Raw genomic sequence first — 21,190 nt, 5'->3', positions numbered from 1 at the left:
GCTGGACGGCGCAATGACAACGATGTGTCGCGGGAAAATCAAGAGGTGCTAAGTGCAAGGACATAGGAAGAGCGGTACGGATGCAGGGTCGGGGCAGTTATCCATGGCCAGCGCATATCGCAGAATGGTGGTGGCGGGCGCGGTAGAGGAGGCTGGGGCTCGAGCTGGACGGCAGCATCTTGGACAGACAGGCATCCTCCACACGGCGACCGGCAAGGCAAGGGCGGCGGCCACTAGCGCCACAAGGGGAAGGCGTCCCGGGGGTCTCAATACAGGCACCTTGCATGCGAAGAAGCCAGAGAAGTGTCAAACATCAACGTTTCAGTCGCCGACTCCCTCGACGTGACGCCCCAGGTGCTTCTTCCTCCTCTTTCACACTATTACACTACGCCTGTATTGTTCCCCCGCCGCACTGCATTCGGCGCGCGCATAGGCATTCGGTCCATCCGTCCATCTAATACCCTGTCGTCGTAATCAGTCTCCTCAATAAGCTCAATACCGACGACCCTCTCGACTCGCCGCCCACGGTATCCTCACCACCCACCTACGCATACTTCCTCAGCACGCGCTGCCACGTCACGCCCTACGACCCTACACGATACATGACCGCAGCCGGCTGCACTTAATACCCTCTCGGCGCCTCCGCCATGCGCATTCACTTTTGGAGCCTGCTGACGGCAGCCACACTGGCTACTGCGGGAAGGCACCTCCCACCCCGCAACTACTCGAGCCACGACTACTATGCCGTCCGCATCTCCCCCTCCGCATCGCCCTCAGACCTCGCCGCGCACCTCGGCCTGACGTACGAGGGCCCCTTCGGCACGCTCGAGGACCACCATGTCTTCAAGGCCCCCAAGCACGAGAACGACATCGTAGAAGACGCACAACAAGAACTGAAGAGGCGGCGGCGGAAACGGGAAGTCGGCCCCGAGTACCACCCTCTCGACAGCGTCCACTTCACCCAAAAGCAAAAGATCAAGGCGCGGCACTGGAAGCGCAGCGTCATCCCAGAACTGCCAGAACGGGGGCCCCCTGTTACGGATGCCATCAAAGCTCAGCGGGAAGTAGCGAGCCAGCTGCAAATCAAGGACCCCATCTTCGAAGAGCAATGGCACATCTTCAATGTCAAGACGCCGGGGAACGACATAAACGTCACCGGTGTGTGGCTGCAGAACATCACCGGCGAAGGCGTCACCGCATGCGTTGTTGACGATGGCCTGGACTACACCAGCAACGACCTCAAAGACAACTTCTTCGCTGCCGGCTCCCACGACTACAACGACCACGAAGACCTACCCACCCCGAAGCTGTCCGACGACCGCCACGGCACACGATGCGCGGGAGAAATCGCCGCCGGAAGGAACGACGCCTGCGGTGTCGGACTTGCCTACGACGCGAAGATCTCAGGTGTGCGCATCCTGTCGGGCGACATTACAGATCTCGACGAGGCACTCGCGATAAACTTTGAGATGCAGCAGAACGACATCTACTCGTGCTCGTGGGGTCCACCTGACGATGGTAAGACCATGCAAGCCCCAGGCATCCTCATCGAGAAGGCCATGGTCACAGCTGTTCAGAAGGGCCGCGGCGGAAAGGGCTCCATCTATGTTTTCGCGGCAGGCAATGGTGCTGCGAGCGACGACAACTGCAACTTCGACGGTTACACCAACAGCATCTACAGTATCACCGTCGGCGCCATCGACCAGAACAACGGTCATCCCTACTACTCCGAAGCCTGCTCCGCACAGCTGGTTGTAACATACAGCAGTGGCGGTGGCGATGCCATCCACACAACAGACGTCGGCGCAAACAAGTGCACCAGCCAGCACGGAGGTACATCGGCTGCTGGACCCATTGGTGTAGGAGTCTTCGCCCTTGCGCTTCAGGCCCGTCCTGAGTTGACATGGCGCGACATGCAATGGCTCGCCGTCATGACAGCTGTTCCCTTTGACACGCCCAGCGACTGGACCAAGACCTCGATCGACCGCATGTTCAGCCATCAATTCGGATACGGAAAGCTCGATGCTTATGCCATTGTAGAGAAGGCAAAGGAGTGGGAGCTCGTCAAGCCACAAGCATGGTTCTACTCGCCCTGGATGCACGTGAAGAAGGCAATTCCCGAAGGCAACCAGGGCCTCGCCAGTGTCTTTGAAGTCAAGGAGGACATGCTCAAGAAGGCCAACTTTGCCCGTGTTGAACATATCACGCTCACCATGAACGTAGAGCACGAGCGCCGTGGCGATCTCAGTGTCGAACTCCGATCTCCAAGCGGCATGGTTTCGCACCTGTCTACCGCACGCCGCGATGACGAAGCGCCATACGGCTACATTGACTGGACCTTCATGTCCGTCGCCCACTGGGGAGAGAACGCCATCGGCAACTGGACCGTCATAGTCAAAGACGTCAAATCCGGCAACATGAAGACAGGCACCTTTACCGACTGGAAGCTCCGACTCTGGGGCGAATGCATCGACGCCTCAAAAGCCAAGCTCCGCCCCATCCCTGACGAGCACGACGACGACGATCACGACAAGATTGATGACCATCCGGCGCATACCACTAGTATTACCATACCCAGTGGTACCTCACCTACCATGACATCCATCCCCGATGACCACCCCGACCGTCCCGTGAACCAGAAGCCCTCTCAGACACCAGCTAACAGTGGTGTGCAGACGACGACTTCGGCGACTGCGAGTGCCAGTGCCACGGCGTCTGCTGATCCATCTGAAAACTTCCTACCCAACCCCTTCCCCACATTCGGCGTGTCCAAGCGCACCCAAATCTGGATATATGGCGCTCTCGCCCTGATCATTGTTTTCATGGCTGGTCTCGGCATCTATTTCTTCATTGCTAGGCGCAAGCGCATGAAGGACTCGCGCGACGCGTACGAGTTCGAGGTCCTGGACGACAACGAAGCTGGAGATGACGCGGGCTTGCTTTCTGGTGCTGCAGGCAGGAAGAAGCGCGCGAAGAGGGGTGGAGAGCTGTATGATGCTTTTGCTGGCGAGTCTGATGAGGACTTGCTGAGTGATGATGAAGGTAGCGAGGGCCCGTATCGGGATCAGGACAGGTTTAACGAGAAGTATGCTCAGGATCAGGATGAGGAGAGCGATGAGGACAGTGGCAGTGGAGCGAGCTCGGCGGGCAAGAGACAGTAGGAACGTCTCCAGCTTTAGCATCAGCTTTTTTTGTACAGTGGTTTATGCGAATCAGATCATTGGGCGGCGTCTCTTCTTTGCTTAGACACGTATTTACCTGCCGTCTCAGTGACGCCCACACGAAGTATACGCATTCAAACAAGTGGTGTCATCAGACCAAGATAGATAATGAGAAATTGGGGGTATCATATTTGCGCGCATAACTTTTTCCCAAACTGAAGAAACCCTAAGCAACCTTTCTTCCCACATTGCCTACTCCTCTTCCTACAACGCTAATAACAATTTCTTCCCTCTCGGCCCCAGCTTCCCTGAAGCCCCATGCGCTGCCGCCGAAGACCTTGGAGTCCCGCGCGAGTTGTATAATCTCCTCGCTGCCCAGTATATCCTTGCCCAGCGCCACTCTGCCCACATCCTCACTACCCATAGCCATGAGCATGAGTACCGTAGGCGCCGCAACGTTCTCCACACATCCTCCCTGCGATATCTTCTCGAGAAGCTGGTATGCGCATTGCTTGCCGATTTCGTCTGCGGGCACACCACCATCGGGTGGTGAGCACACGTCTGCAGAGTATATACACCCCGTGCTGGTTTCCGCAACGAGACTGATTCCGAAACCCACGGCGCCCTTCACCTTTCCGCTGGAGTGGCCTTTGGCGTTTGTAGGTATTAAGGGCGCGGCGCTGGCGTCGGAGAAGATGTACGTGTCTGGGACAAATTTGTTGAGGATGCCTCGCGCGGTGAAGGTCATGCGCTCGTTGTTGCTCTTCGGGACTTCGACGCAGTAGGCTACACCTCTTATCTTCTTGACTCGGCCTGGGTTCAGCAGGTGCAGTGTCTTGGGCAGGCGGACTTGGTGGTTGAAGACGAGTTGTACCTCGCCGCCTGCGCCCTTGCCTCCTGCGGGCGCGGAAGAGCGCTTGAGGATGCGCAGTTCGATGTTCCGTTCGATAGCGAAGTTTTTGTACAGTGGGAGGATTGCGGTGCGTACGGTATCGGCGGAGACGTCGCCGGCGATTGTGGAGGCTGTTACGCAGCCTTCGCCGTGGAAGACGACGTTCATGTTTCCTTTGCTGAAGGGCGCGAGAACGCAGAGTGGAATCAGCCACCAGCTTACGCCTCTCTTTCTGCACTCGGCTGGTATCTCGTGTCTGATTACGCCGCCGCTGGCTCCTAGACCCTCGGCGCTTCCGGTGATGAGACCCGGTCTGTAGACTAATGTCGTACCCGTCATGCTGAATTGGACCTGCGAGCCGTTCGTCACCGAGTCGAGTAGTCGGATGAAGTTTGTCTCATGGCGTGTTAGACCGGGTGTGGTCGAGGAAGAGCGAATTTGCGAGATGCGAACGGGTCGGCCGGTGAGGGTTGCCAGGAGGAGGCGCGAGATCATATGCCGATGACCGGTAAAGTTCAAAGGCTGCTGCAGCGCTTCATCGAGAGCCATCGTGAGGATATGCCGGGGGTTTCGGTATTGTTTGAGAGGGGTTGCGACCGAAGTTGGCAAGTTCTGGTAACTTTTTTTGGCGGAGCTCGGGCGTTATCGATAAGACAGACTAGCGCGAACGCGGTGTTCGCGTTCTGGGGTGGAACGCCGGAAGGCGCGTTGCTGCATGATCTCGAGTCCGTCTCGGGAGGACTATACGTTCACGTGCGCCGACATCGCATTACCTCGTGGACGCATTGTATCTTTTTCTTTCGTTCGGTTTCCTTCATTCATGCGCGGCAATGGTATACCTGACGAAGCAGGCGCCGAAATTGTTAAGAAACATTGGTGGAAAGCGGCATGCTGGCGAGGACGATCACGAAGAACCCGCGTCCAAGAGGCAGGCGAATGACAACACTTCGTCTACAAACCAGCAGGAAGAAATCGATATCAATGCTGAGCCCGTGTCCTCCGACAATGAATCGCATCCTCCCCCTCCTCAACCGGTCCAACCCGCGAAACCCACTATACCTACGTCGAAGAATACCGAGGATACAACTCTGAGAAGACCTCAGAAGAAGGCTGCGAGAAAGAGGACTGGGATAATACGTGCGCCTACGAGTGGGACGTATCAGAGTGGTCAGGCGCATAAAGCCACGACGATATTCGACGATTCCAAAGAAAACACACCTGCGTCGTCTGCAGGGTCAGCCAACGATGGCCCGATTAGTTGGGGTATGGAACACACTTCCCAGAAGACCAGCAAGAGCAGCAAGGGCTATGGTTCGAAGACCAGGAACATACACGCAGTACCATCTGCGAAGAAGTTTGGGAAGGCAGCGTCAAAGACTACGGGGCAGACCTATGGAGTAAAGAACAAATCGCGTATTGGCCTGTCACAAGCGGGTGACGAGAGCGATGCCAGTTCCATTGGTCTAGACGACGAAGAGCTCTTTGCGCTGCCAAAAGACTGCGACAGACCACAAAACAATATCGAAGGACTGCGTAGACCGAAGAAGAAGGCGAAAGACACAAAAGCTGAAGGCGGCGATGCTACACTCAAGATACTAGAAGGCGATGAGCTGGACAAGGAACTAGGAATCACTCCGATGAGCCCCAAGTCACTGAAGAAAGCAGAAAAGGCAGCCAGAACCGCCCAACTCCTTGGTCAACTCAGCAGCTGGAAGGAAAACCAGGAACCACCATCCTCACAGCCAGATTCCAGCGCACCACAAGAAGCCCTCGACGACATTAGTAGCTATATCGGGAAGCTTCCCGACGTAGAGGAAGAAGGCTCACGATGCACATTATGTTCGGAGCCAGTTGAGCAGGAAGAATACTGGAACTTTTGGAAAGGCAAGGATAAGACTGTGAAGAACAAGTCTGCATTCTGCCATGCGCACAAGAAGAAGTCGGCACAGGAGGAGTACACACAGAAAGGATACCCGGATATCGACTGGAAAGCACTTCCTAGGCGAATACGCAGGAGCAAGGCGACTTTGTTACAGATACTCTACAATGACCGGTCCAGTATACACAGAGATCGCTACGAACCGCTGGCATTGACTGGAAAAGCAGCTGCCGTCCCCTCGAGACGAACAGATCTGGCAGAAGACGTGCAAGAGGAACTGGAGTCGTACGCGCTTGACGAAAAGGCCGCTTACCCGGGTTACTATGGTCCTCACGGCCGTCGCGTCATCACGGAGAGTGTCATGGATACCCTCAAGGTCGAAATGAAGAACTGCAAAGATCGCGTTGTGCAAGCATCCGGTATCGCGGCCTTTGTGCAAGCAGTCATGGTGCCTGAGGCTGCCATTCTGCTCATTATGGACGACTGTTCTGTAGGCAGGGAAGAGGCGGATGAGATCAGGGAGAAGACGTATGATATGGGTCTTCTGCTGAACGAGGAGATTGAAGATGTGCTTGAAAGACAGGATGACAGTGATGACGAGAACGAGTATCAGTACAAGTGATGGAGCGAACAATCGCGGGTGTTTGCTAGGTTTGTCGCGAGCGTTGTTTCTTTGGCATCGGCCACGTTCTTCTGCGTTTTGTCGGTTCATTGGCTTCTGCCACGTATCGTCGCGTATTCTGATACCCATTACTATTCTTACACCGCTTTCATCGTGTGTGGTTCTTTCCACTGCTTCTGAATCCTGAGCACTTGCTCCCTACATACTGACTACGCTACTTCAGCAGTCTACTCAAATTACTGGTACAATATACAGACCCAGATGCCCCGCTCATGGAATGGACCACCATCCTATTGCAGTCGTCACGCCTTCCTACGAGCACGCAAACGCACTTCTCTTGGCACGACGTCTATATAAACACCGTTCTCTTGCCCATGGAACTTATTCCCCATATACTGCCTTTGCATTTTTTCAATAAAAACAGGTACCTCGTCATGTCATGTGGCCTGGCCTCGAAAACTCTTCCGTTTTGACAGATGTCCACGTCCCTCTTCCACGGTTCAAAACACAACCGAAGAGTGTCTATGTGCATACATCTCCGAAAAGGCTTTTCGATGTGGCCATGATCTGTGAATCTCGGACCCCTCGATCGATTCAAAAACGACATCAACCTTGCCATGTCCACTGTCGTGGCCCCAGCTCACAATATTTAAGTCCCTGTCGCCTCTCCTCTCCATTGTTCCTGCATAAACACGAAAAGTCTTCTGTTTTACCAAAAAAAATCCAGAGGAAGTACATGGCCTGTTCCAAAATTTTGCGGTGATGAGATGATGTCTGTTCCTCGGTCTTTCACTTCGCCGGGAATGTTTCAAAAACAGGGTGCAAGCGCACCTATGTGCCAGAACTTCGTCAAAAGACTCTCATGATGCGTTCAATCCCTCAGGTTACACTGAATACAATCTCGCCCTTCCGGTCTCTTCATTCCACTAAAACGACGAGTGTTGCAGCATATGCGATCCCACTTTCTCAAAAAGTACAGTCAATCTCGATATGGCTGTGGTTCTACTCCTCATGATATCCATGTGCACCGAAAAGACAAGGCACCAAAATTCATGATCGGGCGGTTGTGTCGGCTTCCGCTGTGCATCGCTGAGAATGAAAGATCGCCATCCACATCACCATGGCGTTGCTCTCCGCTAGTGCAGATGGGTATAAATATCATGTCTGGCACACTCGCCTTCATTCTTCCATTACCATACCTTTTACACCAAAAGAAAGAGCTTCAGAGTATGGACATGACTTGCTTCGAACGTGACAACGAACAGTATGATGTCTTTCGCTGTCTGCCTGCCGCGAACTACCAAAAAGGAGACACATACGAGTTCATGTTTGTGAGCTGGACTTCAAAAGCCCCAACGCATACAACATGGCCGCCTCTGGATCTTTGAGCTTGTTATCGAAGATGCTCGCTGCATCCCGTTCGTATCAAAAAGGACCACAAAAGATTCACCTTTATCAAAACTTGCAGTTGTTGCAGACATGTCGGCTTCGCTTCTCCAAAATCCGAGCATAATGTTTCATGCCAGATAATCGCTTTTGAAAATTTCAAAGACATGCAGCAGAACACGTGGTATTCAGAATCCCATACGTACGACTTATGCGCTGAGGATACGCCTCTACCGTATATATATATAGCTACAATCCTTACTCCGCTCCTCTTCTTTTCTATTCTACATCTCCCCCCGCAACTTTTCCAAAACGGGTGCAACTAAAATTCATGGTCCATTCTGAGAATCGCGGTGCAGATATTTCATGTTCAACCTGCGAGCACGGAGTACTTTTCCAAAACACTCAGCGATCAGCCTTATGGAGTTGGAGTAGTAACCTGAATACACGCAAAAGAATCTTTGCGACAATGGCCATGACATGGGTCATTTGGAAGTGGCTGGACTCTGTCAGCGGACTAGCTCAAACCGGCACACATGAAATATCTTCAAAAGTCTTTTCCTCTTCCTCAAATGAATACCCCAATGTTTCATCAAAAGTCACCTTGAATGCTACTAGAGGTGGCACAACTTGTGTTGCGTTGTTTGAAGAACATTCCAAGGCAGGAGGATACGTCAGCTTAGAAATCGTGTACTTATCAAAATTTAATAGTATGTATACGCAACAATCTTTCGGGAGAGCACATTTTGAGCAGCATTTACATCAAGCTTTGCGATAGCTCACCGCCCGCGCTACTGGTGAGAGGGCTCAGCACGTGGGAGATATGTAGGTATCCACTTATATGAGGTGAAGGTGAGAGCGAGATTTTGGCTTTCGACTCTACACTCCTCCATCAACACAACAAACCAAAATATCAGAAGCCGCATCAAAAACCAAGATCAGTTCACCCATGGGTGAACACCAGTCAGTTTACCGCGACACAACCCTTCTTCAACGATGGAAGCAACCGAAGATGCACTGCCTACATGGCAAGAATTGGGAGCGTTCAGAGAGAAGGTAGTGGGTGTATGCAACGAGTTCAACGATTTGATCGCACACACGAAGCCGACTCGACCGCTGGGGGACAGGCCGAGAGAAGCCACTGCGGATACTCCAACAGCGACGGAGAAGTTGACATGGATAACGGAGACTATGGACAGTCTAAAGAGCATGATGCGGGTACTGGAGAGAATGGCTGCGGCTCAGAACGCAGGTGCCGCACCCACACCACAAAGTCCCACACGTTCCTCGGGTAGTTCGATTTCGCATAGCTCACTGCCAACGAACCCAGATCTGGTCCCAAGCCCCGGCACTGCGTCATCAATCTCACCAAGACCCGCAAGTACCTTGGGAAATCCATCGGTGCAGAATTCAACTTTTGTGAACCCGGAGCAACTTAGCAAAAGTTCAACCCTCGCACCTACTTCCCTCCTATCCTCCGCTTTCGCAGATGCTGCAGCCAAACCGACAGTGCGGGCATCAGAAAGACTTAAGCGTGGTCATCAAGATGGAACCAGTGGATTGTCTGATCCTGTGACGGAGGCAGGAAGTGGACACACAGACGAATCAGGACAAGGAGATGGGGTCTTTGTGCGTAATGTCTTCGACTTTCGCAGTAACACTACAGCGACCCTCGAAATACTCTCTCGCGACCCGGCTGTTCGTAAGATGGGTATGGGTGTGGTGAAAGTGTCAGATCTACGAAGGTTTCATCCGGCGCCAGATGCCTTTGAAGACCAAGAATCCGTTCACTGGAGTTCGATAGAGTTCGGCAAAGACACGCATGAGATGGTGATCGTTAGGGCTATCAGCGACGATGAACTGCCACATCCGGAGGAGTTGCGAGACCAGCTTCAGAACATGGAAGATGACCAAGACCACGAATATTCGTCCGAAGAGCTGGAAGATATGTTCGAATATCCGGTTGAGCCAGGCAGCACCGATCAGGTGCGACTGTACTTGATAGGCCCTACCAGCATGCTTGGTGCGTCTTTCAACCCTCTGCTAGACGCCGGGAAAAGACTGAAAGAGGCGTTAACAGAGACCGTGGCTGGCGTCAACGAGAGCTACGCCTATGTGAGTATGGCAAATGGGCAACGTACAGCCACAGCTATGCACATAGAGGATTGCGAGTGGTCGTCTGTCAATGTCCTTCTCGCTGGCCAGCCCAAGGTATGGCTGAGTATCGAGCCTGCTTTCATAGACGCGCTCACAGCTCGGCTCCGACAAGTGTACGCGACGGATCTGACACATTGGAGCTGCTCTCAGACTATCCGACACCTCAACGTATTCATACCACCGTCCTCACTGCGGGAATGGGGCATCCCGTACCACATTCGATTGTGCCGACGTGGTGAGGCAGTATTCACAACACCCAGGGCATTGCATCAAGTTATCAACCTGGGAGACAACGTGGCTGAGGCCGTCAACTTTGCTTTGTCGAGCGCAGATATGCCGCCACTTTCCTACGAGTTCTGTGTCGAAGGCGTCTGTGGTGAGAACCCTCTTCAGTTCAGCAGTTTCCGAGGACAACAGGGCGTGAAGAGGAACCCCAGTGAGGAACCGCAGCAACGCAATGTAAGGTCACGCAAAGCTCCAACAGAAGATCAAACGTCGCAGTTACTGGCGCGCATGCGCAAACTCGGTCTATGCGAAAACGTAAATCTCGATGCCGGCGCATACACGAAAGGCGTACGCGTCGCCGCCTCTGTACTAAGCAAGGGCACTCTCCATCAAATCAAAGCACTAGTCCGAACATGGCGCTCGCAGAAACCTGCATCGATGTCTCTGCAACAGAACGACGCAGTTGCTGAAGTGGCCTGTTTTCATCGACAGGTTGTGGACATTGAGAACGAGCGCGATCATGATCTGTTCCGCCTGCGGGTAGCCGAGTACCAGTTCGCGCACAGCGTGCGCCTACACAAGAACAAGGACAAGATGTTCATCCACAAAGTACTCCAACGCTTAGGTATTGAACCCACCAAGAAAGCGCTCAAGACCTTCAACAATGTCTACTCGCGGCGAGCGAAATGGCTCGGCATCTGCGAAAATTGTCCAGGTGGCTCGCCCAATGTCGGTATCTTGGCCCTCATTCCATTCACAATCGAGGCGCCATATTATGTGTCGTCTGACATGTGCAAGAAGATTACATACAAGGATGTATCTGAGTTTTCCGCCGTGATGAACCAATTTTCTGTCATAGCATCAGCACTCCTACGTGTGGGTGTTCGTGTGTACGATCTCTACAACAAGTCGGAAGAGTTTGAGTTTGAGTTTGAGCATTGCAGCGAGGAAGCTTACCAGCAATTCGGACGGAACAGAGGCCTTGGAGAAGACCTGGACGACCATGACGACAGAGATCCAGGATTGGGTTGGCTAGGTCACATCCGGCAGCACTTCAACGCCAACTCTGGCCCTGACCACCACCACTGCTCTGACGATGACGAGTGGGATATCGACCCCACAACTGCCGAGCCAGGAGCTAAGTGTCAGATATGCAGCGTTCAAGCTCCGTGCCAATGCCTACGCTTTCCTCCAAACGCATATCGAATCAAGCGAGACTATGACCGGGGACGTTACGTGGAGGCGGCCGCGATATTGCCTGAAGGCATCCTGATCGGAGATGTGATCGGCCATCGAATCAAGCGAGACTATGACCGGGGACGTTACGTGGAGGCGGCCGCGACATTGCCTGAAGGTATCTTGATCGGAGAGGTGATCGGCCAGCTTGTGCCGCTCACCACCGAGACAGATGACGGCATGCTGGTACTACATAGCGACACCGAAGCACTGTGCAAGATCAAACGTACTGAGCATGGAAACTGGACAAGGTTCGTTAAACAAGAGGAAATTGGAAACGTCAAGTTCGAATCCCTCCTTGTCAACGGGCATTGGAGAGTCTTACTACGCACGCTCGAAGTTGTCCATGCGGGGACTCAACTCGTAGCCATACGATAAGACAGGCCTCACCGTCCATATGACTGGAGCTCCAGCTTTAGCTTAGATGGTTGGACATACCAAGACCCGATGTAAGTTCTGGCTGTACGAATTGCATTTGAGACATACACTGACTTCGTACCCCTACCTCTGCAGGGTATCTGAAGGTTTCCAAGCTCATGGACGGAGATTGAGATGGTTATGGCGACCTCAAGGAACACGAAAACTTCCACGCGGCACAGCTATGGCTTGAGTGAGTGGAAATGGATGACCGGTAGCTCAGTGGAACCAAGAAGCCTTTGTGCGCAGCTCGTCCAGACGTCTACAACGATTCAAGTGGGCTACATTCAGATACTTATGATAGCTCGTGTATGACTCCAAGGGCAGGCAGTCTGTTAGGCTCTCGTCCCAAAATCTCATGTAGTTTCCAGAGCCATGTTTAATGACCGATAAGTTCTTTGTGAAAAACTTTGTATACCTCAAAGCGGTTACAAAAGTTCGAGTTCTGCATCGGCTGCTACCTTTTAGCCTCCACGGGTACTTTCAAAATCGAAGCGTCTCCTCGATGCGAGCTACTTTTGGGAGGAAATTGAGCGGTATACAATGAAGCAAAGCCCCACGCCATCTTGGAGGACTAGCGACGTCAAAGTTACCGTAATGCAGCGCACCAATAGGGTACAGACCCCAGCATGATACGGGGACACGAGTCAGCCGCAAGTCGAGTCTTCGTGATGTTTCACTTAGCAGTGATAGTCACTTCTTCCGTAATCCGTTCTTGCTCTTCCAATGCTACCCGGTCGTGTACGGTGGGAGGGGTCGCCATGAGTGCAACATAATCACGGATGTTCCGATCAGCTGGCGTGTTCAGGTCCCGCCAGACTTGATTCGACACCCAGATCTCATCCCGATCTTTGCCAGTTCTGTCGTCCATGTAGGCGCTTGCGCATTGTTCAGGCTTCACACATACCCCATTCCATTATCAAGACCCTTAACGGAAGTCGCGCATCAACTTGGTCAGATTCATCGCTACCGCTTTGAGATATGACGCACACTCCGACGTTCCACTTTCCCTCATCCGATTCACGGCACGCTCTTGCCGCATGAACCACGCAATACAATTCAACAGTCATGTCTGGTCTGATTCGCCCCGTACGTCAGCGTAGCCTCCTCCGCGAATTTCCAACGTCCATCCTGCAGCTATACCACGGTTCTACAAGCGTCTGCCCCAGTACCACACCAACTGTCTAAGTATAAAAGGCCTTCCTCGATAAATCTTTCCTTTCGCCCTAAGCACTCACCAAGAACGAGATCGTTGGATTTTCATTGTTTCATGCTACCTACAACCAAGAATTCACAAGCTCAAAGCGAAATCGACCGCCGAACTCCACCTCCATTTGTCGTCCGCGAGACACCAAAGATGGGCATTAGATGGAACTACCGCATCGGCGCGCCTGCATTAATCGTACCTCCCTTCGATAATATAGGAGCCCAATGGATACCAGAGTGGAGCGACGGCGTATTTCGACGAAGCGTAGCCCGCATTCTTCACGACGCCCAGGTCCGGGTTTTTGGCTACGGCCTCGTAAAGCGCGTCCGACCCGGCCAGACCCCATCCTTGACGCCTCTCACGCTACTAGTCACCTCGGACGTTTCTGTGGATGGACAATACTCGGCCTGGAAGGTCGCGGTGAGTGATCTCAGATTACTCTTCGACAAGGCCAATCGCGAGGACATTACGGTTGAAATTACAGACATCAGAACAGCAGACGAAGTACCATCAGCGCCGCTCACAGATTGCGCGCCAGAGCTTGTCGCAGCATGGGAGTGTTATCGGACAGCTCTCCTTGAAGATATCCAGGAACGACAGTGGCTTACCGCCGACATCGTCCTCCGTGAAATCGGAGAATTACATCCCATACGCGCGCCTACTCTCCTCATCACCGCACAAGATGCCGACTCAGCCATATGGTGGGACAGAATCCTACCTCATATACGTCAACTACTCCCCCAGACAATGGAGGTCGATCTCCTTTACGCACCACACCTGGCCATGCAGACGTCTGGAGACGAGGAAGAAGCAGAGGAACCGTATGTACGCCCTGCCATATATTCTACAATGCAGGACTACGACGCCATCGTGGAGATGGGAGCCAGTATTGGCGTGGAGCAGCCGGACAACAGCGGAACAGTGGGCGCTGTCATCGTACTCATGGATGCGGCAGGCAATGAGACAAATTGCGCCCTGACCAACCACCACGTCGTTGCAACACACGATCCAACGAGTGTCATCAACCGCGGTATGTCGCTGGACGTACGGACACATCAACCAGATTGGCTCACTCTTGAATCTACGACATGACTCTACTTCTATCGTACCGGTAGACATGGAGCAGCGATTTGGAACGACAGACGGTATCATGCTGGCTTTCGGCGTCATGCATGACCGCAAAGGAGAAGAGTTCATGAGGGCCGGCGACTCCGGAAGTTGCGTACTACTGAAAGAACGCAATAGGAGAGCGACCGTTGTCGGTCTACTCTATGCCTCCAACGAGCACTCGCGCGTTGCTTACATGATACCATTCGACCTGGTTGTACGCGACATAGAGCTAGTGACAGGCCAGAAAGTGTCGAAGCCTGAGTTTGTTCAGTACGACGAAAGGGCGTAAGTGCACTTTGAGAGAGGACAGCGCATAGTCATGGTGTTTATTGCGCACCAGTTTATAGATCAACGTAGCTCTCTACAATCTGTTCACAGAAAGCATTGAAATGTCGAAATTATCAGACAATGATTCCCATGAGACTAGTAACGCGTGTCCATTTGTGTAGTCATTCGTCGACACTCGTGTTGCGGTGCTTTGGCGATGCATAGAAAGCTTGTATATTGCTAAACCCCGATAAGAAATGTATTCATCCATAGAGACTAACTTCTCATCCTCGCTCCATGCCGAAGAGTACGTCCTACAAGGTAAAGGCTGAAGAGGTCTGCAGCCTACATTGAGATAAAAACGTGCAAAGTAGGTAACCCAACATCAACGTAGGCGCCAGGATGTTTGGTTTCCCCCTTCAATGAAGTGCGAGTATGCGCCTGTATCGAAACTTACGTTGTCGCATAGACTGATTTTGCGCATGCGTCCAAGCAAACCTTGGAATGGCATGATCGAGTTTCAGTTGGAGTTTTGCGCGGCTGCTCTGCAACGTGTGGCTGGAGAAGCTAACGAGGTCCGCGTTCACGGGGAATAGTGGTGATGAAGACCTCGGTCTGTTCGAGACTGGTCATGATGCGAGCGGGGTATTGTGAGCACTTCCGGAAAGATGTAAGAATCCGTGTTTTAAACCCAGAGAAGAAGCAAACGGTGAACTATCATGTTCCCTGCGACGTCAGACCATGGCGCGGGGAGGTATTCGATGCGATCTTCGAAAGAAACCTGAAAAGTGATGATGTTGTGAGGTCCTCTTGGCTGCAGCATGAAGTCCGAGATGCCAGATTTTGAATCCTTTGTATGCGTTACTTGGTATTTTGTTTTCGACAACCGCAATGCTTTCAGAGTTCGAAAAGAACATGGCGAGTGTTGTTGTAGTTTTGGTAGACCGGAAAGAACATCGATATCTTACCCTTTGCTTTTTGGTAGACAGGAGATCTCAGTCGTGTTCTGGTTTCAACGGACTGATAAGAGCCCAAGCATAACGAGCGTTGCTTGCACTTCTGATGAGGTGTAGAGCTGAATCCAAACATGCGCTGTGAATATTTTTATTTTGACGAGAAACCATAGGTGCAAAGCACCAGATCATAGGTCCTTCATGCTTTGATCTTGCTGGAAAAGACCGGTCTGGGAGTCCACATGAGCAAAATAGCTTCCAATTTTGATGGGAAACAAGACCCGGGCAGAAACATGTATCGTTGCAGGGATGATTTTGATTTTTTGGAAAAGACCGGTCTGGAAGCCCACATGGGCGTAATAGGTGACAATTTTGGTGGGAAAAAGACTGGACAGGAAGTCCACATTGTCTTGGTACTCAGGACTTTTGGCGAAACAGAAGACAAGCACACATGGGTCGGCGCCCAAGGGATTTTGATGGAAGGGAAAGTATTGTAGGAGGAAAGGGGGTGGGTGAGCAAAGCCTTTTATATAGCCGTACCGGTTCTCTAGGAGATCACGTGCTGCACTGACGTTTGCATGTGAGAGGAGAGGAGGAAGGTCATGATGTAGCGACATGCGACGGGTATATTTCATTTCGACTCTCCAGCCGCCTTCATGGGCGCATCTCCAACATGAGTTCCTTATATGCTTTTGTAGCTTCCAATTTGCGCCGTTCCCATTTGACTCCAAAGTATGCTATACAATCCATCTATCCGTCAAGCACCCCGCTCTCCTTGAGCGACCGGAAAAGTTCGGGCTCCAAGAATTTGCTAATTGTGACGTCCTCTGCGAGACCCTTCCTTCTCCTTGTCTTAAGCACGAAGTCGCGTGCGAGTTGTTGTGCGGTTGCAGGTTCGAGCGGTCGGGTTGTGATGTCTTTGTCGAGAGGGTCGCCGGGGACGATGGACCAGCGATCGAAGACGAGGGAGAGGGAGACTTGGCCCTGTGTGTGAATCTACGGGAAGTTAGTATATGCGCTAGGTAATAGGGATGGTTGTAGGAGGTGTACGTACCCTGAGATCGGTCTCGAAACCAAATGAATCGATGACCGGGATAAGACCACGCACGTTGTAGAGTGGAGTACCAGCAATGGGTCCGTCCTGCAGGACGTGTCCTCTCCTTCGTGCGAGGACTGTGTACAAACTGCTCTTTGTGTCTGCAGGTCCGACCATGCTGCACGAGTACACCGGCTCCATGAGCCTGGGACTCGCCATCAGGAAACTTGAGTAGCACGCTCGTCGACTGGTGGGAATGATCTGGCCACCTCCGCGGAAGATGGCTTCTGGCGCAAGGTCGACATCGGTGATTCGAAACTTTGTGTTGCGAATGGGCTCTTCGCAGAGCGGGCCTTCTCGGGTAGCCCAGCTGAAACCTTGTCGAAGCGTATCGCGAACCGTTCGCAGAGTCTTGCTGTCGACCTCTGAGGGGAGTGTGTCATTTTGTAGGATGTTGGGCCCCATGTCATCAGGTCCGAAAGCCCAGATGTTGCGCGACGCGAGCAAGTCGTATCCGTAGTTCTCCTCGAAGAACTTTCCAACTACTCTTACGGGATCCTTGATGTTGACCTTGCCAGCCTCAATGTCTTCCGCAATACCTGGGTCGAGCGGCTCAGCGATCATCGTGAGCTTGTTCTTCTTGTTCGGTGTAAGCGCGTAGCACTTGATGGCGGACATCTCAACGACCGTCTCGCAGAATCTTGTTACGGGATCTGACACCTTGATCTCCATGTCGGCGTATAACCGTCGCAGATCGTGCAGAACACAGTCCATGTATAGTTCGCCCGTGCCGAGAACAACGTGCTCTCCTGACTCCTCTACTTTGGTTGTGATGAGCGGGTATGACTTATTGATCTTGCGCAGACCGTCAAGCATCTTCGGTAGTTCGGAGGGGTTTATCGGTTCGACTGCGACCTTGAATACGGATTCAAAGAAGTGGCGGATGGGCCGGAAAATGTAGGCGTCTTCGTCTTCGGGGAGTTTGGTAGCTACAATCGTCGCCGTCTTGACTATCGAATTGTCGACACCGCCGAGCAGCACCCAGTTACCTGCCGGAACACCGCTGACGGGGATATTGTATCGTGACTGCGCTATCCATGTGTCTGTTACTGTCGCAACGACCATGTCTTCCTCATCCTCGATCGTGTAGCCTTCACCAAGAACACGCACCGACTGCGGTGAAGTTGCAGTACCGCTCATCACTCGGCCCAGTGCTGTGAACGACTTGGCATCTGTTGCATTGAACAACTTCGTAACGTGTATAACTAGGGGTCCGTTCTGGTCGCACTTCTGCATGGCTTCGGCAGTCTTCGTATCCAGAGGTCCGGTGTAGTGTCTTTGCAGCAGCCGTTGCGCACCTTCTTCGGGCGAAGGAACGTGTTGGGTGATCATGTCGACGAAACCGAGAGATGGGCCGAAGTACTGCTGGCATACAAGGCGCATCAGCTCCTTCGCGTCGGTCTTGTATTCGGATGGCTTCAGTCGGATGCCCAAAGTGTCGAGCGTGTCCTTGAGGTCGTCTGGGCTCTCGCTCAGCGTGTGCGAGTAGATTTTGTAGACAGGCTCCAAGATCCAGTGCACGAAAGACCGTTGTGAGCCCTCCTCCTGCCGCTTGCGACTGAATTTCCGGCTCCCAGGGTTGTAGAAGATGTCACCCCAAAGACGCATGGCAAATTTGTCAATGTCTAGGCCCTTCATCGGCACGCCGAAACCTGGGAGTTTCGATGGACCGGGGTAAAAGTCGGAGTACATCTTCGCGAAGGACTGAATGGTGAAGCACCATCGCATGCTGGAGCAAGCGAAAGCGACATTGCCTTTCTCAGGGCTTACTCGTCTGCTCTCGCCGCGGCCGGGGATGGTGTTCTCGATGATAGTGTTGACCTCCTCGATTACGTGCTTAATCTTGAAGTATGCGTCGCTGGGCGGCAGCTTCAGCTCTAGAATCAAGCGGTCCATCTTGTTGACCACAAGTGTTAGGGGCAGATCTTCCAGCACTGCGTGCTTTATGATTTGCTCCGTGTTCACTTGCACTCCTTCAACCACATCCACCACCAAGACCACTCCGTCGACCAGGCGCAACGAGGCGGCGACTTCATCGGCGAAGTTTACGTGTCCGGGGGTATCGATGATGTTGAAGAGATGCGACTTCAACTTCGTGTTCTGGAGGACGAGGCTCATGGGCGCAGCCTTGATGGAGAGGCCTCGTTCGCGTTCGAGCACGTGTACGTCGGTGTATCGCAGCTGCTCCTCCCGCTTCTTGCCCCTCTTGTAGTCCAGACGATCTTGGATGTCGTGTGTCTCCATGACCAACATATCCATAAAGGCAGTCTTTCCGTGGTGCAAGTGCCCAGCTATGGCGATATTCCGTATCTGGTCGGGGAAGTTCATCAAATCCGTCAAGAGCTCTCTCGAGTGATGCACCGGGGGCAGATCTGTCTCTTGAATCGTGAACTTTTTCTGCACTACCGGCGCAATAATAGGCTGCGCCAGCGACTGCGTGTCTTCCTCGTGCACCAAGACTTCGACATCGGGGCCGTATACGTCGGACGCAGAAGGGTAGTACTGCTTGTCTTCGTGGAGGATCACGGCATTGGATGGCCCTTCATCCACCTCCATAAGCTGCTGGTCGTTCGCCTCGGCTTCCTCCTCATCGTCGAGGACATAGGCGTCGGCTGCCTGGCCGGTGCTCTGGACATCGTCGTCGGACTCGGCCTCGCCAATAAAATTTCCGAACCTGTCAAAAGTCAGTCGCGTAAATGTGGTGAAGAGAATAGGCGCACTCACTCGTCGTATAGGTCATCCATGGCGGCGGTGGGTGTGGGTATATGCGCGGTGGTGATGCGCGTCGAGCTTGAAGCTGTCGCAAAAGTTCAGACGTGGTTCCGCGGCCTAGCGCTAGGCGGTGAGGGCGGAGGTCGCGGCTGGCCAATGGGGCTCCGAGGCGCCTCCTGCAGGGCCAGCAGGCGCCATCCGTTGTCGCGCAAGGCTAAACTCCAAAAAGATCCATCGGGGTATATTTGTTGATCGGGCCATTTGCTCAGAGGCACCTTATATCTGCTCTCTGCACCTTCACTCCGCTTTCCTGCATACCCAAGATACCCATCATGTCGTCCCTTCCCCCAGTCTACATCGTCTCGGCCGCCCGTACGCCTACGGGTATGTTCTTGGGGTATGTGCTCTAGTACCAGAGAAGAGGGGCACCGCCGACTCACGCGACAACAGCTCCCTCTCGAGCCTGAGTGCTGTCCAGCTGGGCTCTCACGCCATCAAGGGTATGTCAAGTCGTTGCAATTGGAATGTGGACCTATTCTAACAACTCATGTAGCTGCCGTTGAGCGCGCCGGCATTAAGCCCACCGATGTCGAGGAAGTCTTCGTTGGCAATGTTCTCTCCGCAAAGTATGTACAACACCCAAACATGCCGAAACTCCGGTAGAACTCTACTGACAAACCTCAGTCTCGGCCAGAACCCTGCCCGCCAGTGTGCCATTGGCGCTGGCCTCCCCGAGTCGACCGTCGCAACCACCATCAACAAGGTGTGCGCCTCCTCCATCAAGGCCCTCATTGTCGGCGCCCAGACTATCATAACCGGTAATGCCGACATCGTCGTCGCAGCGGGAACCGAGAGCATGTCCAACACTCCCCACTACCTCCCCAACCTGAGGACCGGCGCCAAATTCGGAGACCAGCCCCTGGTCGACGGTGTGCTGAAGGATGGTCTGACCGACGCATACAAGAAGGAGCACATGGGTCTGCAGGGAGAGGAGTGCGCAGACGACCACGGCTTCTCCCGCGAGGACCAGGACGACTACTGCATCCGCTCTTACAAGAAGGCCAACGCCGCACACGAGACCGGCTGGTTCAAGGAAGAGATCGCTCCCATTGAGGTTACCGTTGGACGCGGCAAGCCTGCGGTCGTCGTCGACCGCGACGATGAGCCCAAGAACGTAAGTCGCGACCCTGGCAGTGTTCACTAATCGGCACTTTCTTACTTATCAATCACAGTTCAACGAGTCCAAGACGCGTACACTGAGGCCCTCTTTCAAGCCCGGAAACGGAACCGTCACCGCTGCCAACGCTTCACCGCTCTCCGATGGCGCTGCTGCTCTTGTTCTTGCCTCTGAAGAGGCTGTCAAGAAGCACGGCCTCAAGCCCATTGCTAAGATCCTCGGCTGGGGTGACGCTGAGCAGAACCCCTCCAAGTTCACCACCGCCCCAGCACTCGCCATGCCCAAGGCTCTGAAGCACGCCAAGGTAGAGCTCTCTGCTGTCGATGCCTTCGAGATCAACGAGGCCTTCAGTGTCGTTGCGCTCGCCAACATGAAGATACTTGGTATCCCAGAAGACAAGGTCAACCTGCACGGTGGTGCTGTCGCGCTCGGCCACGCGCTCGGTGCTTCCGGTGCCAGGATCACAACTACACTGCTCGGTGTGCTAAGGGAGAAGAAGGGCAAGATTGGCTGTGCCGGCATCTGCAACGGTGGTGGTGGCGCCTCTGCCATTGTTGTCGAGTCGATGCAGTAGATGTGCCGTCTCGTTAATGAAGACACGTAATGCTAGATATGAATGAAGTAATCATCTATACTTGGGCTGGATCTCTGCGCCCAGATGCACTGTTGCGTGAGCCAGATAGTAAACATGAG

The 21,190-nt window shown here is 53.2% G+C and overlaps 6 protein-coding genes across 6 annotated transcripts; 5 read left to right on the top strand and 1 right to left on the bottom strand.

The window, feature by feature from the left end:
- Positions 1-647: 647 nt before the first annotated feature.
- On the top strand, positions 648-3,161 carry J4E84_006231 (uncharacterized protein; the record flags this gene model as incomplete). Its single annotated transcript, XM_049388822.1, has 1 exon — positions 648-3,161. One exon carries the CDS (start codon positions 648-650, stop codon positions 3,159-3,161), a length of 2,514 nt encoding a protein of 837 aa, XP_049243721.1.
- Positions 3,162-4,883: 1,722 nt separating this feature from the next.
- J4E84_006230 (uncharacterized protein) lies at positions 4,884-6,554 on the top strand (the record flags this gene model as incomplete). Its single annotated transcript, XM_049388821.1, has 1 exon — positions 4,884-6,554. One exon carries the CDS (start codon positions 4,884-4,886, stop codon positions 6,552-6,554), a length of 1,671 nt encoding a protein of 556 aa, XP_049243720.1.
- Positions 6,555-8,936: 2,382 nt separating this feature from the next.
- J4E84_006229 (uncharacterized protein) lies at positions 8,937-11,936 on the top strand (the record flags this gene model as incomplete). The annotated part of the gene is made up of 1 exon (XM_049388820.1): positions 8,937-11,936. The coding sequence occupies one exon, from the start codon at positions 8,937-8,939 to the stop codon at positions 11,934-11,936; it is 3,000 nt and encodes a 999-aa protein (XP_049243719.1).
- Positions 11,937-13,245: 1,309 nt separating this feature from the next.
- On the top strand, positions 13,246-14,581 carry J4E84_006228 (uncharacterized protein; the record flags this gene model as incomplete). The annotated part of the gene is given in 2 exon segments (XM_049388819.1): positions 13,246-14,226; positions 14,246-14,581. 2 exon segments carry the CDS (start codon positions 13,246-13,248, stop codon positions 14,579-14,581), a joined length of 1,317 nt encoding a protein of 438 aa, XP_049243718.1.
- A 1,681-nt stretch (positions 14,582-16,262) lies between these two features.
- J4E84_006227 (uncharacterized protein) lies at positions 16,263-19,352 on the bottom strand (the record flags this gene model as incomplete). Its single annotated transcript, XM_049388818.1, has 3 exons — positions 16,263-16,508; positions 16,567-19,282; positions 19,333-19,352. The coding sequence occupies 3 exons, from the start codon at positions 19,350-19,352 to the stop codon at positions 16,263-16,265; spliced, it is 2,982 nt and encodes a 993-aa protein (XP_049243717.1).
- Positions 19,353-19,652: 300 nt separating this feature from the next.
- Positions 19,653-21,071, top strand: ERG10 (erg10, acetyl-CoA C-acetyltransferase; the record flags this gene model as incomplete). Its single annotated transcript, XM_049388817.1, has 5 exons — positions 19,653-19,717; positions 19,771-19,820; positions 19,874-19,946; positions 20,005-20,494; positions 20,553-21,071. 5 exons carry the CDS (start codon positions 19,653-19,655, stop codon positions 21,069-21,071), a joined length of 1,197 nt encoding a protein of 398 aa, XP_049243716.1.
- Between the last annotated feature and the right edge of the window lie 119 nt (positions 21,072-21,190).

This window comes from Alternaria hordeiaustralica (genome assembly GCF_023758085.1).
Source record: "Alternaria hordeiaustralica strain BMP 2776 chromosome Unknown scaffold_11, whole genome shotgun sequence".
Taxonomy (NCBI): Eukaryota; Fungi; Ascomycota; class Dothideomycetes; order Pleosporales; family Pleosporaceae; genus Alternaria; species Alternaria hordeiaustralica.
This window is presented reverse-complemented; position numbering and strand designations above follow the sequence as displayed.